A 16,820-nucleotide genomic window follows, 5' to 3' on the forward strand; every position below is an offset into this window, starting at 1 on the left:
ACAAAGGTATTTTTAGTGCTTTGAAAAATCTTATCTTTCCAATTGCAAATTTTCCTTAAACTTAGAAAAAATGCCAAACTTCACAGTAAAGAGTAAGGAGCTAAGGAGGAGACAGTTCGCTTCATATAAAGAATACAATTTTCAAATAGGTTTCAAATCTGTTTCTTTCTTTCAGTTGAAACGCTCTTTTCTTATCTAACTTCTGATTGTTTTTGAAATCATACCCAGGCCTAACAAAGATATAATTTGAGGCACCTATTCCTTAAATCCCTGGTTAATTGTTTTTAAAATGTGTAAATCCATAATTAAAACTTAAGCACAAGTTTCGCTAAACACTCGCTAAACAAGGAAAAATAGACCTACTCCTAAGAGAGATAACACGGTACAGCTGGGACGTTATCGGTCTCGCCGAAACCCATCTTCCAGTCACTGGTGAAGAGAAACATGGAGATGTTACCCTTCTACTTTCGGGACGTAATGATATAATTTGTATAATTTGAGGTACCTGTTCCTTAAATCTCTGGTTAATTGTTTTTAAAATGTGTAAATCCATAATTAAAACTTAAGCACAAGTTTCGCACAACCCTCACTAAACAAGGAAAAATAGACCTACTCCTAAAAGAGATAACACGGTACAGCTGGGACGTTATCGGTCTCGCCGAAACCCATCTTCCAGTCACTGGTGAAGAGAAACATGGAGATGTTACCCTTCTACTTTCGGGACGTAATGATGGAAAACATCGACAAGGTGTAGGTTTCCTACTGTCTAATAAAGCCAGAAAATCCTTAATCTCCCTAACCCCCCTCACGGAACGGATCATCATGATCCGCCTGAAAGGTTCACCCACCAACCTCACAATCATCCAAGTATACGCTCTGGATTCCAGCAGTGACGACGAAGAGTCTGGAAACTTCTTTCTCCAGCTTCTAAGTCTAGTTGATTCTGTCCCTAAAAACGACATAATCTTAGTCATTGGTGACTTCAACGCCATCGTTGGAAACAACCACACAGGACACGAAGATGTAATGGGCAAATTTGGACATGGAAAAATGGACAGAAGAGGAGAACGCCTTATCGAATTCTGCAGAGACAGCGATTTAGTCATTACAAACACACTGTTCAAGCACAGACCTCGCCATAAGACATCCTGGACCTCACCAGATGGAAAAACTAAAAGCTTAATAGACCAAATCCTCGTGTCTAGACGTTGGAAAACGTCCGTCCTAAACACAGTCACGCTAGCTGGTGGCGACTTTGACAGCGACCACTCGCTTGTCAAGTCTAGGTTCAAAACAAGACTTAAAACAGCATCAAAGCTTTCTAAGAAAACCCCCAAATTTCGTGTAGATCTACTGAAAGACGAGAACAAACGTATGACCTATATCACCATTCTATCCGAAAAAACTTCGGAGCTAACGTCGAGATCTCCACCTATCCTGTCTAAGGAAGATATTGACAACCTGGAGACTAGCAGCACCAATATCATATGTGATGTTGCTCATTTCACACTGGGTACCCAAAAAAACATTCAGAAACCTTGGATAACATACGAGATCATCTCCCTCTGCGACGAAAAGCGCCAACTCACGAACAAGCAAGATGAAGAAAGTAGGGACCGATACAAGCAACTCAAACGAGCTGTAGAGAAAACCATCAGACGTCCTAATAGTGTTTTTATTAAAGACATATGTGATCAATGTGAATCGGCGTTCGAAAAAGGAGACCCCCTCTAAAGTATAGAACAATTCGGGACTTGGCCAAAAAGAAGAACATCAAAGCGTGTACCCTTCTCGACGAACGTGGAAACCAAATACAATCCACAGACAGAATCCGCTCTCGATGGAAAATACATTTTAAAAATAAACTGAATCTGGACATCCACCCAGACCCAACAGAATCTCGACACTTTCCCCATAACCTCTACAGATCCAAGTCCTCCCCCTCTTCACTCTGAAATAGAAGCAGCTATCAGAGACTTGAGAACAAGCAAAGTTGCCGGCCCCGATGGAATCCAGCCCGAACTACTGAAAGTAAACTGCAAACCACTCCTTGACCTTTACCACAAAATTGCCACAGCTGCTTGGGAAAAATGTCACTTTCCCTCACCCTGGTGCGAAGCCACGATAATCCCCCTGCATAAGAAAGGCTCTAAAGCTGTCTGCGACAACTACCGCCCAATAAGTCTTACCAGCCATGCAACAAAAATCCTCACAAGAGTCATGCTCGGGCGTATACGAGCCATTTCCTCAATGGTCATTCCGGAATACCCAGCCGGCTTCCGACCTAATAGATCAACAATTGATCAGATATTCACTGTTCGGCAGATCATGGGAAAGTATAGCGAACATGGGCGCAGCATCTACCACCTTTTCATAGACTTTAAACAAGCTTTCGATCGGATATGGAGAGGAGGTCTATGGCACATCCTTCTTCACTTTGGCATCCCGTCCAACCTGATCTCGCTGATCAAAGACATGTATAAGAAGTTCAGTAGCCGCGTCATGACTGGAGAAGGACTTACCGAGAGCTTCAAAACCTCTACCGGAGTACTTCAAGGTTGCCTAATATCACCGGAGCTGTTCAATCTCTTCCTAACTGCAGCCCTTTCAGTCACAAACAACCCACCCGACGCCCTTGTCGAAGGTGATAGACAAACTAGCATATGCTGATGACATAGACCTAATAGCAGAGTCCCTTCAAGATCTACAATCTCAGGCTAGCAGCGTTCACTCGTCCACCAACCTCTTCGGGATGGCCATCAACACCTCAAAAACAAAAGCCATGCTTTGCTCACGCAAGTTCGATTCACAGGTAATCTCAGCCTTCAGCTTGGTGGAGGTACCATTGAGAGGGTGGTAAGCTTCACTTACCTTGGGAGCTTACTTACTTCTGATAACAACCAACTCAAAGACGTTACGAGACGCCTGACATTTGCGATCCCTGGTTTTAAAGCTCGGATGCCCATCTGGAGGAATAAGAACTTAAAAACAACTCTCAAAATGAGACTTTTCTACTCCCTGATTATTCCGTTCGCCATCTATGCCTGTGAATCCTGGACGCTTAAAACAGACGATCAATGCCGCCTAGTTGCCTTTGAAATCAAATCCCTACGACGCATCGCTGGTATCACCTACCACGACAAAATCTCCAGCTCCAAGCTTCTCCATAATCTAAAAGTCAAATTTACAATACTGGACAAAATAAAACTAAAACAACTCAAATGGCTTGGACATACCCAACGCATGGCTAGCACTCTTCTCTCGAAGATAACCTTCGATGGACGAGTACACGGTTCTCGCCCCAGAGGTTGCCCTCCGAAGAGATGGAAAGAAAACTTCTCACCCTACAACCTACCACAACTCTGCCGCCTGGCCGACAACAGAAGCACCGACAGGAGGAATATCAATGAACTGGTTAAAGAAGAGGACCCAAAACGACCTTCAAGGACGGATGGGACATAAGTCAAATCCATAATTGTACGTGTATTAGTAATCCACCCCCCTCAGAAAACACCCCCCTAATTATAGCTGATCCACAATTACACATCGCCAAACGCGTAGCCTAACTTTATTACAAATTAAATAAAAAAAAACAAGTTTTTTTACTGAAAGTAAGGAACGACGTTAAAACTTAAAACGAACAGAAATTATTCCGTACATGGAAGGGGCTGTCCCCTCCTCAACGCCTCGCTCTTTACGCTAAAGTTTTTCATTGTTTAAAAAAAATAGAGTTGTGAGAAAGTCAAACTTTAGCGTAAAGAGCGAGGCGTTGAGGAGGGGATAGCCCCTATCACATACGGAATAATTTCTGTTCGTTTTAAGTTTTAACGTCGTTCCTTACTTTCAGTTAAAAAAAAACTTTTTTTTTTTTTTTTTTTTTTGAACGGGTTTGAATTAATGCAGGGTTTGATTTTGGCTCGCCGTACATGAATAAATAAAACAAAATTTGAATATACAAAATTTTACTTTTATTTGGTTAAATGGCTTTCTCGAGACCTGTTTAATTTTATTTACGAACGTTTTTATTTGTAATAAATATACGTAACTTACGAATTAACTTACGTAACGAACTTCTATATTCATATATTTAATACGTATATTAGAGGGTTCGCCCCCTAGTCAATACCTTGCTCTTTAAGCTAAAGTTCGAATTTTGTTCCAATTCTTTAAAAATGACCCCTTAATAACAAATGCCGTTAATTAGAATAAATAGCTCTTATGAAAGTACTGAATCATCTTTGGCTTAAAGAGCGAAGTATTGACTAGGGGGTGAACCCAATCATATGCGTAATGTTTTCTGTCGATTTAAGTTTTGAAGTTGCTCCTTACTTTCAGTTAAAAAACTTGTTTTTTTTATATATAATTTCTGATCTGTTTTTAAATAATGCTGGGAAATCCGGCACCCCCTTCATAGCAGTGTCCCTCCCCCATTAAAACTTCCTTAATGGAAAGATCCTCCCAAATAACCCGTGACCCCCCCCCCACTACCAGAAAAAATTCCCCCTGAAAACGTCTGTATACTTCCCAATAACCAATACTATATGTAAACATTGGGTAAAGTTCATAACTTTCAGCCCTCCCCCCGGGGAGTTCGGGGGATTAAGTCACCGTATATTTATCATATTTTCGACCATGCTGAACAAAATGGCTATCTCAAAATTTTGATCGGGTGACTTTGGGAAAAAAATGAGCGTGGGAGGGGGCCTAGTTGCCCTCCATGTTTTTAGTCACTTAAAAAGGGCACTAGAACTTTTAATTTTCGTTCGAATGAGCCCTCCCAGGATATTGTAGCACCACTGGTTCGATATGATCACCTCTGGGAAAAAAAAAATGCATCCGTGATCTTTCTTCTGGCAAAAAATGCAAAATTCCACATTTTTGTGGATAGGAGCTTGAAACCTCTGCAGTAGGGTTCTCTGATACGCTGAATGTGATGATGTGATTTTCATTAAGGTTCTAGGTTCTAATCAGCATTAAAATCTGATTGTTTTGATGTGTCTATTGGTATCAAAATTCCGTTTTCTACAGTTTCGGTTACCATTGAGCCGGGTCGCTCCTTACTTGCAGTTCGTTATCACGAACTGTTTGATAAAGCGAATCAAATTGGTTGAATCATTCACTGTTATCTTTTGGCATTGCTTCTTTTCCAACTGCAAAGCCTAGAATATAGTTGTTTATACTTTTAAATCAATTAGCTTCTCAGAATTTTTAATTGATTGCAAATTCATCCTCTTTGGGGTAAAGTTGTAGTTATATGCCCTAAAACAGCAAGAAAACAAAACTTTCCCCTGGTCCAATCTGTATGGTCACTTAAAAAGGGGCTTAAAATTTACGCTTAAAAGAGCTCCCTCCCAATTATCTTGGACCTTTGGTTTGATACAATCACCCCTGGGAAAAAACAAAACAAATAAACCTGCATCGACATGTTTCTTTTGGAAAAAAAATGCGAAATTCCACATTTTGAAGATTGGAGCTTGAAACCTCTACGGTAGGGTTCTCTGATATGATGTACCTAACAAAGAGCTTTTCAATAAGATCGCTTGCTTTTTTTTTGAGGGGGGTCTTTTTTCAAAAATAAGGTCAAGTTTCTAAGACTGTTGGTTTTGGATGGGTAACAATATAATAAATGAATTCTAAACGTTTAGAGTTAGCATAAAAAGCCAATACTGCCGGTGTAGCAATTGTCACGAGAATTAAATTTCTAGTTTTGATGAATATTGGTCCAAGTCACTCTTTACATCCAGTTTTTTTTTCACAAACTGTTTGATAACATTCTCTTCAGACGATTTTTTTTTCGTCATTTCGAGGAAAATTCGTCATTTTTTCGATATTCCATGTCACCCAACCACCACTGACATTTTGGCATTTGCCCCCCCCCCGAAAATTCTCTGCCGGCGCTCTTGTATTTAGCACAGCACGTTTGTGAACTAAATAGGCCAAGTTCTTCTTTAATTGCCTTTCTCTTCTTTCAAAATCTTTGTAAGCAACCTAATTTGACGGAGCATTGCCATTTGCATAATATGTTGAAAAATCACTTATCATGCCAGCCGATACAAGTTGAAACCCTGACTGTTTATCACCTGAAGACTGGTATCTATGCCCGCCTATTGAAACTAAATATGCAACAGTTCAGGAGTTTCAAACAGTTCGTGTTAACGAACTTTAAGTAAGAAGCGACACGGCTCAATGGTAACCGAAACTTGAAAAACTACAATTTTGATACCAATAGATACAACAAAAGAATTAGATTTTAGTGCTGATTTCAAATATATAAGTTTCATCAAGTTTAATCGTACCCATTAAAAGTTTAGCGCCGGAGAAAATTTGGCTGATTTTCAAAAAAAGGGGGAAACACCCCCTAAAAGTTATAGAACCTTAATGAAAATCACACCGTCATATTCAGCGTATCAGAGAACCCCACTGTAGAGGTTTCAAGCTCCAATCTACAAAAATGTGGAATTTTGCATTTTTTGCCAGAAGAAAGATCACGGATGCGTGTTTATTTATTTTTTTGTTCGTTTGTTTGTTTTTTTCCCCAGGGGTGATCATATAGACCCAGTGGTCCTAGAATATTGTGGAAGGGCTCATTGGAATGGAAATTAAAAGTTCTAGTGCCTTTTTAAGTGACCAAAAAAAATGGAGGGCAACTAGGCCCCCTCCAATGCTCATTTTTTTTCGCAAAGTCATCTGATCAAAATTTTGGGATAGCCATTTTGTTCAGCATGGTCGAAAATATTATAAATATGTCTTTTAGGATGACTTAATCCATCGAAGCCCCCAGGGGGAGGGCTTAATTTATGAACTTTACCCAATGTTAACATATAGTATTGGTTATTGGGAAGTATACAGACGTTTTCTGGGTTTTTCTTCTGGTTGTGGGGGATGGTGGTGGGTTGTGGGTTATATGGGAGGATCTTTTCATGAAGGAAGTTTTCATGGGGGAAGGGACATTGCTATGAAAGGGGCGCCAGATTTCCCATCATTATTTAAAAAAAAAAAATCAGAAATTAAACAAAAAAAAACAAGTTTTTCAACTAAAAGTAAGTAGCAACATCAAAACTTAAGACAAACAAAAAAATATTAGATATATGATTAGGTTCACCTTCTAGTCAATGCCTCGCTCTTTAAGCCAAAGATTTTTTAGTACTTTCATAAGAGCTATATATTCTAATTAACGGCCTTTGTGATTAAGGGGTCATTTTTAAAGAATTGGAACAAATTTTTTTTTACTTATTCAACGACGGTGAACCAAAATAATAGCTGCATTAACTAAAAAACGATCAGAAATTAAATAAAAAAAACAAGTTTTTTTAAACTGAAAGTAAGGAGCGACATTAAAACTTAAAACGAACAGAAATTATTCCGTATATGAAAGGGGCTGTCCCCTCCTCAACGCCTCGCTCTTTACGCTAAAGTTTTACTCTTTCTCACAACTTTATTTTTTAAAACAATAAAAAAACTTTAGCGTAAAGAGCAAGGCGTTGAGGAGGGGACAGCCCCTTTCATATACGGAATAATTTCTGTTCGTTTTAAGTTTTAATGTCGCTCCTTACTTTCAGTTTAAAAAACTTGTTTTTTTTATTTAATCTAATACAAAACTGATGGTAACAACTTTTAGTAGAAACAAATAAACTTATGGAAATGCCTTTTTTGAATTAATTAGGAAAAAAACACTCAAAGTCAAGTTGTTCCCTTCAAAATCCTCTACAAGTTCATGTTAATTTTATTATACTTGTATTTGCCATTCTTTTAGACAAGTTGAAATGGAATTTGCACGAAAAAGCTTAATTTAGAAAGCCCAGAAAAAAAATTAAAAAAATAGCAAACTCAGATTATGTTGCTAGATCAGGGGAACAGATAGAAACCAAAATTGATGCCTTTAAGCGTCCGGTGTCGCCAGACAAGTTAAAAATATTTAAGATGGAAGAGATAGCCGGGAATTTTTCTATACCGTTCCCCCTTAAGCACAGATGACAAATATAGGGACAACAGAAGCTTCCTAATTCCTAGAGTTCTGGACTTCAACTGGGTGCTAGACTGTTGCTTGTTTCATCAACAATTAACATTTTACGCAAACTTCAGCTGTGTGGACAGAAACGGCTACCCAGATATAGGTCTATGCGCGTAATGCTCGTGCCACATTATAGTCACACTTGTCAATAAAATCAAAATTACGCACGACTACAGCGCCAATTACGTTCGGTGTTCGTAATTTCGCAAGTTAAACATTGTTCAACTTTCAAACATAAATTTCTTGACTGACCAATCAGAGTTGAGGTTTAAGGCATAATTTTTAAAACTAGAAAAGATGGAAACTTAGAACAGCGGTTTTTTTATCTGAGAGAGGTTTTGTCTAATCTGACAAAAGTTAAGAAGACTCTGTATTAGTAGAGAACAGTTGGACACAAATTACTGTTGCTACAAAATCATTAAACTTATTTATTGCAGTTTTAATTTTTTTTTTTTTCCTTTTTAAACACAAGTGTGACGCTAAAATCACGAAAATTGTCTTGTCATTCATGATATTTGGTTTTCTTCGATAGATGTGGATGTGACTATGATGTGGCACGGGCATAAGTCTTGTTAGACATATACACAGTTTATAGAATTAGCAGTATGATCATTCTCTATCTCTCCCATTATAAAAACCCGGACAGGGGTGCGAGTGCTCCGGAGAACGTTTTTGCAGATAGAAACATAGGCGTTATCAGATCTTTTCGCGGGTAGACAAGTCAGATTTCTCTTGGACACGAAACAAGTGGAAACCCGCTATTACGAATAATGCACTTGGTAACCATTTCTCAGTGATTGACGATAACAAACTAATCCGCTAAAGCAGAAACAAGTGGGAGGAGCTTTTTGTTCGCACCGAGACCGAAGACCAGAAATTATCTGCGATAAGCTTACTGTCTATAAACTCTGGACATATATGAGAACGCCGCTTGAGACAGTTTATATACTAGGACAATTAGACAGAAGTCACGAACAAAGGGGGGTCTAGAGCAAAATTTGGGAGGGGGACGTGACAAGGGCGCCAATAATTGACCAAATTGACAAGTTTATTTAAAAAAATGGAAAAAGGTCGCCATGAAAAATCTGAGGAAATATGTAGTCACCAAATAGTTCGTTCATTTGGACAGACTAATAAAGAAAGTGAATTGCTTTCAAATAATTCGCTTTCACGGAATCCGCTTGTCACTACGGACTGTAACTCATCTACTTTCTTAAACCTCTAATTGTGAACTATACTAGGGTAACAATTCAATCAAGGAGTACTGAAATACTTGTTCAGGCTATAATCCGCATAAATTAAGAAGAAACAATTGTTTTTATTGTTTTTTCTTTTTTTTCGGGGAAGGGGGGTAGCATAATTTAAGTTAAATCATTTTTAATTACATTATTTTACTTACGTTGAGCATATGGATTCCAAGTATATTTGTGATAATTAGTGTAATCGTTTTTAATATAAACGTAAGGTTCTTACAACAAAAACAAACCTCTAAACTAGGGGAATATACAGAAAAAACACTGGATTGTAACTTGGCATGCATGTAATCTCCGCTTTAGGAAATCCAAGAATTATTGGCTTCAAAAACAAATAAGTGCGCAATTTCTCCAAACAATTTTTGAGTTCTAATTTATTGATTAAAGGAATTGTTTTATATTATTATCTTGGTTAAAAGTCTGTTTGTTTTTGTTAGAGAGCAGTTTTATTTTTTTTTTCTCAGTTTCTTATTTATTATTGATACAATTTGTGTTTAAGATTGAGTTTAGAAAAGAGAATTTGCGCAAGCAATCTTGTTTTAGCAAAGTGGTACCTACCTATTATGAAGGGGGGTCAGAGGATTTTTCCTTAGGAGAGGGACGCCTATATAAACAAGAAGTTTTTGCACCGTAATTATAAATTTCCTTAGGGAAATTCTTATGACTAATCTCAAGAGGAGAAGTCTTCCACTCCTCTAGTTGCAGGTATTTATGAAATCTCACAATGGCCTACATTCGGAAATGCAAACTTAATATAGTGTTTAAATGCAAATATTTTACAACTTCTTAAAGTGTTGTTATATTCTCTTGATGACAGATACAATTTAAGGAAGTCTTCTCTATGTTTTTTTTGTACAGAATCAAAATCTTCTCTGTTTTTTTTTTTTTTTTTTGTAAATAATCAACTTTATGCTTCTATTTTTCTGGCATAAAAAATGATTTGTTTAATATTTCTGACACTACAGCCTCCTGGACCCACGCCCCATGAAATATTGATGGCTCCTCCCACACCTTTCTATAATCTGCACCTTTTATCTCCTGTTCTGACAAATTCCCCCTTCTTCCTTCCCTTAAACGAGCATCAGTGTGTATGTGCCCATCAAATAGCATAGTATCTACTAAAGTTACATTTTTTTTTATCAACTGATCAAACAGAAAGTGGGATGTAACAATTTCATAAGCGCGGTTTTACAGCGGCCGAAAGCCTTTCACGCTTGGAGAAAAGGCCACACTGGGTGGCAGATCGTTTATTCTATGCAAAATAAGATTTAATAATAATTTTTGCTTATAATCTAGTAAGGCGTCTACTATTCCATCAAGGGGCCCTGGATAGCCCCTTTCTGAGGAAAAAGAAGGTTGGCAGCCTTGACAGAAGAGCTTAATTGCAATAGATATTGACGGTTCCCCGACCTTTTCAGGGTTACTACCAACTTTGCTTAGAAAAATGAGGTCACTGACCGAGACACAAAAGATCATCAACCGTTCTTTGTCATATGTAGCAACGTTAGCTCTAAAGAAAATCAGTCTTCTGTGTCGACTAACTGCATGCAAAACTAGTAATTATTTATATAGCTTAGGCCTCCTTCAAGAAGTTTTTATCAATGTAAAATTGACAGCTGCCAGGACTAACGACATATCCTCGTAGGATTCTGAGTTGCTTTCTGCATAAGAAAAAAAAAATTATCCAAACCTACTTCTGAACCCAAAAAGAAAGGAATTTTTATAGGAAAATGAAAAATTCCTGATTTTAAATCAAGATCAACTTCAAGCCTTCACAGATAGGCTGACGCTTGAAAAACCTATTTGATCAGCCTTGCAAGAAGTTGCATAATTAAATTTTCGTAACTTGTAGAAGCTATTAAGCCATACATTGTGTAACACTAAAAACACTGGCCGTTCATTTATAAGCATTTCATGCGCAAAAGTGTGTGCTGAAATAACGGAGCGCATAATTTCTGAGAAAATTAAGTAGGACTTTGTCTCGGACTAAGCCAATGATAAGAGTAGATAGGCTAAGAATGTAGGAGAGATAGTGGAAATTAGTAAGAGGGAGGATAGTCAGTGTTGCCTGATACCTGGCATAAAACAGCGTAGCCATAAAAGCGAAAATGGGCCAGAGGCAACATTTTTCGAACGAAAAAAGCTAATGGTGCAATTTTCAAATAAAATTGCTTTCAAAATAGGCCGATTTGGAAAATTCAATCCCCAGAAACCTTAAGGAGGGTGCTCTAATGACACAAACGCGCCCCATCTGTTAACACTGGCTGTAATTCTTTCCAGCAAAACATCTAGTTCTGCATTTGAACGAGGGTTGTCTAAACAACAATGTCTGACCAGGTAAGTATCGAGGCGTTGAAGTCTAGCAAGACACGTAGGTAAACGCCATTTAAAGAGGCGTTCGTAACGTACTCGTGTTTTCTATACGAATACAGGCCATTCAAATTATAGTCATATGATTTTAGAGAGTATACAGACCTTTCTCTTTCTTCACTTGTATTATCATTATCAGAATAATGTCCTTCGTCAGTAGTTGTTATTGATGCAAATTGGTCATCTAGAAGATTTTCCCGCGATGAAGAAAGATTTTGCCGCAATTTTAGTTCTTCCTCTCTGCGTTTATAATCCTCGATCTCTTGACTTATTAAAATTTCTGCAGATTTGTGCTTATCAGATCTGAAAGAACAAGGTGATAAGTGGCAAGGATGTTTGCAAATTCGACAGAATAATTTTAACAAATGGGTTTTAGATCAGAATATATAGTACCATTTTTCATGCTTTTACAAAGTCACTAGCTAAATTCTACGCAGGATAACGAATCAAGAATTTTCGGACGGCTGTATTTCAGGCGATGGGGTTAAACTTGTCACAAAAGCTGACAATATGAATCAAAGAAAGCTATTGGACGATTTTAATTACATTGCAAGAAGTCCCTATTTCAACATGAGTTCTTATTTCATTTATGATGGGAAGGTGATATTTGTCGTAACTTATGTTAGGATTAACGGTACTTAGGCCTATACTGTATACATAGCACACGAAATAATGTATGTATACCACACGAAAGAAGTCAAGTTTGGTTAATACTAATGAAATAAAATAGGATGAAAATATAATAGTTTAGAAAAAAATTTGGGCACATTAGGGGGAGTGGGGGGTAAAGCATAGCGTATATTAAATACGTAACCTACCCTAGGTACCTTCCCCCTCCCCCTAAACGCCAAAAAACAACATTTTAAACATTTTAAACGCGATAAGAAATTACGCTTTACAATCCATTCTCTCTTGCAAATACCCATTTGGCGGGGTTCCATTTGTATTTCCTTGTACAGTCTGTAGCACTGTGTTTATATATAAAGCATAAGTACCGGATTAACTATTGGTAACCCCTATCATAATCCTCTACCGTCCCTACTTCACATAAATAAAAAAAAAAGTTTTTTCAATTGAAAGTAAGAGCAACATTAAAACTCAAAATGAACAGGCATTATTATGTATATGAGTAGGTTTGCCCCCTCCTTAATACCTCGCTCTTTGCGCCAAAGCTTTTTAGTACTTTTAAAAGACTTCTTATTGTTCTAATTAAACGACGCTTGTGTTTCAGGAGTTGTTCTTAAAGAATTGGGACAAAAAGTCAAACTTTAGCGCAAAGAGTAAGGTGTTAAGAAGGGGACAAACCTCCTCAAATACGTAATAATTTCTGTTTGTCTGAAGTTTTAATGTTGCTCCTTACTTTAGTTTGAAAAAACTTGTTTTTTATTTTGTTTTTATCGTTTTTTAAATAATGCCGACAAATCTGGCTCCCCCTCCACGGAAAGTACCTCCAGACAATTCAATCCCGGTGAAAATTTACCCCGGGTAAAAAGAATTTCGTATAGGAATTCTAGAAAATTCCCTCAGTGTAAATATCCCCTAAAAAAGTTCACCTCCCAGCAGAAAATTCATCCTCCCTCCCCAACCGAAAAATGTATGCATACTTCCCAATAACAAATAATATAGCCTATGTAAATAAAGGCTAAATTTCATAACTTCAAGACCTTTCCTCAGTGGTTGTGGTGGGGTCATGTTATCTCTAAAGACATAGATATTGGGCCTTTCTACTATGTTGAACAATATGGCTATCTTAAAATTTTGCTCGAACGACTTTGGTAAAAAGGCGGCATAGGAGGGGGGCTGAATGCCGTCCAAACTTTTTGGTCATTTAAAAAGGGCACTAAAACTTTTAATTTCCGTTCGAATGAGCCTTTTTCAGATATTCTAGGACCATTGGTTTGATAAGATCACCCCTGGGAAAAAATGAAGAAACACGCATCCAGGATCTTGTTTTTGGCAAAAAATGCAAAATTCCACTTTTTTGAAGATGGGAGCTGTACACCTCTATAGCCGAGTTATCTGATATGCTGAATCTAATGGTGTGATTTTCATGAAGCTTCCTTGACTTTTAGGGGATATTCCTCCCCCCTTCTTTCGAAAATCAGGCAAATTTTCTCAGGTTTGTAGCTTTTGATGGGTAAAAGAAAACTTAATGAGTCTTATATATTTTGAATCAACATAATAAGCCAATTTTTTCGATATATCTTTTGATATCAAAATTCCGCTTTTTAGAGTTTTGGTTACATTGGATCCGCGCCAATCCTTACTTACAGTTCGTTACCACGAACTATTTGATTCATACTAGTATAAACGAACAAGTATCCAGACTGTATACTAATGCCCCCTATTTACCAAGGCATAACTTGGTGCTGATCCAAGTAAATCTATCCATCTCTATTTCCTTGCTAGTGTTTACCATGAGCGTATTAACTAGGGATAGACTACAGGATGTGCTTTCGCGAGCTCCTTGCTTTTTTTTCCATTTCACCATCAAAGGTTTCCTCTTTCCGTAAGGTTTCTTTCCAGACGTTTGCCAGCAGTTGAACTGAACAGGCAAAACGTCATTAGGGCTGATTATATACAACCATTGATTGTGACCATTGCTGATACCATCGTTTTAGACTGTTTACAAACGCGCGTATTGCAATGAATTTTACCCTTACATCTACTCATATACCTAACCTATGGTAGTTACTTACCTGGGAAATTCCAAATTCGGTTTATTTATTGTCTTGATAGTCTTGGTGGTACTCACTGATGTCTTTCCACTTGCTATTGCTAAACTCTTTACCGCAAGTTCTCTTTCAGCAAGAATCTGTTTCTCTCTTTGTTTCTGCATTCTAATTTCTTTTTCGATAAAAGTTTCTGTTGGGTTATCTGTATTTTTAGCTATTTCAATTAAGCTTTCTGATTCTTCATAATTCATTTTCTCTTCACTTTCATCATGACACATATAATCCTTCTTCGGTTCTTCTTCTGGCAGCAGATCGCCGACACTTATGAAAGAATCATCAGGAACATCAACGAGTGGAACAGATCCAGATGATGTTTGGGATATTGGTGTGTCTGCTCTGGGATCATCAAAGCCTGGAGGTGGGGAGAGCGCATCTTTTTCAAGGCTGTTTGCTATCATTTTATTCTCCCAAAATGTTTTTGTGTCATTCTTCTGCTGAAGAATAGAGTCAGCGATGACCTCTCCTGAAAAAAAAAACTGTTTATTTAATCATCATACTTCGCTTAATTAATCTTATTTATTAAAAAGGAGATATCGTTGATTAAATTCAATCGTAGCAATGTCTTGGAAAGTATGCCGATTAATTCCTGAAAAACCATATTAGTAATAATAGTAACAATGATGGTAATTCTTGGTAATGGAAGTTGTCAGAATCCTAGCCCGTCGCGAAATTGAATCCCGAACAGATATTGTTTCGATCTCCACAGGTCAGGCTCTCTAAGATGAAAATTTTTGCTCTTTCTATCACAAGCCTTTCTGATTTTTTTTTTTTTTTTACTTTCTATCGTGCTTCCTCTATGGTGTTGAATTTATAAGTTTTTTTTCTCTTTCTTTCATGGCTCTTTTTGTATTTTTCTTTTGCGATGAAATATCTGTAAAGTCTAAGAAGTTGCACACATTCCATTCGCTACTGGGTACTAACCTGTTATAGCGAACACATTCAAGTTCTTGATTTTGTCAAAACTGGTTTCTCTGTCTGCATTCGGAGATAAAATAACTAGCTTAGTCTCAGTGAGATAAAATACTTTGCAGGTATATTTTAATTAAATATTTAATATATAGAGGTGGTTAGGTTAGGTATTTAATATAATGCGCTCTGTGCGACCTGCTTTCCATAGTTCTCTGTTGTAGTTTCCACAATTTTGTTACTAAATTATATTTTCATCATGTTTTGGTATATTTCATTATGATTAACCTAACTTTACTTCTTTGGTGTGGTCGCTATAACACATAAGTACCCGCCACTATTTTACCAGACCACAGAGTAGTGCGTAGGTTGGTGACCCAATAACTTTGTTTTGTAAATATTGTTTGTGATTTACATAGATGGATTTATCGACAAGTAAGTTTGTTTATTTCTATTAGACGTATTTTCGACAAAGAGTAAGGCCTTCAATACTATACAGTGCCTTTACTATAGGCCTATACAGCTTTTTAGTACCAAGGATATATAAAAATCTATATATTAGCTATATAGTAGCTACTATATTAAAGCTACATTCATAGTACCAAGGACATAAAAAAGGCTCTTTTTGTCCCCTGGAATTATCTTAGGTGTTTTAATACCCGAAAACTGCAATTTTCTAACCTTTCTGCAGTTTCAAAATAATGAAGTTTTTAGTGCAATTTCATACTTTCGTCAGTGTTGCCATATTGAGCCGTGAAAATAAGTAAGCCAGAATTTTCTATGGTTTGGGCAGGGGGAGATGGTAGCAGGTCCAAACGCTCCGATTGCCACGGTTTTTTTCACCATTTACATCCGGCCAAAAATAAAAATATAATTATAGTGGCATACAGGTTTTATCAAAAAGAATTCTAATAGGTTGTCTACAATCGTCGATCGAAATTTGCAGTGAACCAGAAAATTGACAACAATTTAGATAGGATATACTCCTGAGAATTAAAGTTAATTATCGTAACTTAGTAATAACTAAAAACTAGAAAACTAAGTGAAAAAAGGTCTGTTATCAGTTGTTTAAATGGATGTTCATTCAACGTCTAAAATCCATTGTTTGTGATTTGATGTTATATTAATTACAAAGCCCGTTATAGTTACAACAATGGTAAAAGAAACGGAGTCTTAATTAACCATAAACTAAGGTTGTTTCTTCATGGAAGTGTTAAAATTAATTTCTAAGTAAAACTGTTTATGGCATCTAATCACAGACAATGTGCAAGAAAACCAGTGATTTAACAGCAACAAATTAATTATCATTCCAAGTAACAGCAAAGACAAAATTACTAACAAAAATAGAGCAGTGAACCATTGTCGAAAATTTATAAAACTTCAACAAGTCAAAGTCAAAGCACGTTAGTGGAACATTAATTAATTAATCAATGGATCCACTGATGCATAACTTAATGATTATATACAGTAAATTAGCATGGAAATACCCCAAAACAGAAAAACTAGCCAGCCAATTAATCTCCCAAGTACTGAATTACTACTTAG

At 37.1% G+C, this 16,820-nt stretch overlaps 1 protein-coding gene across 3 annotated transcripts in view; it reads right to left on the reverse strand.

Moving 5' to 3' along the window:
• LOC148944234 (uncharacterized) overlaps positions 1 to 16,820 on the reverse strand; it is a 98,586-nt gene that overhangs the window by 61,082 nt on the left and 20,684 nt on the right. For all 3 annotated transcript variants that reach the window (XM_089100689.1, XM_089100690.1, XM_089100691.1), the window contains exons 2-3: positions 14,334 to 14,832; positions 11,740 to 11,937 (exon numbers count right to left, since the gene is read on the reverse strand). In XM_089100689.1, coding sequence (XP_088956815.1) covers positions 11,740 to 11,937; positions 14,334 to 14,832 — 697 coding nt within the window. The remainder of the gene's footprint in view (positions 1 to 11,739; positions 11,938 to 14,333; positions 14,833 to 16,820) is intronic.

Source organism: Artemia sp. Qi Xiang Cuo, chromosome 14 (genome assembly GCF_049724085.1).
Source record: "Artemia sp. Qi Xiang Cuo chromosome 14, ASM4972408v1, whole genome shotgun sequence".
NCBI classification, from domain to species: Eukaryota; Metazoa; Arthropoda; class Branchiopoda; order Anostraca; family Artemiidae; genus Artemia; species Artemia sp. Qi Xiang Cuo.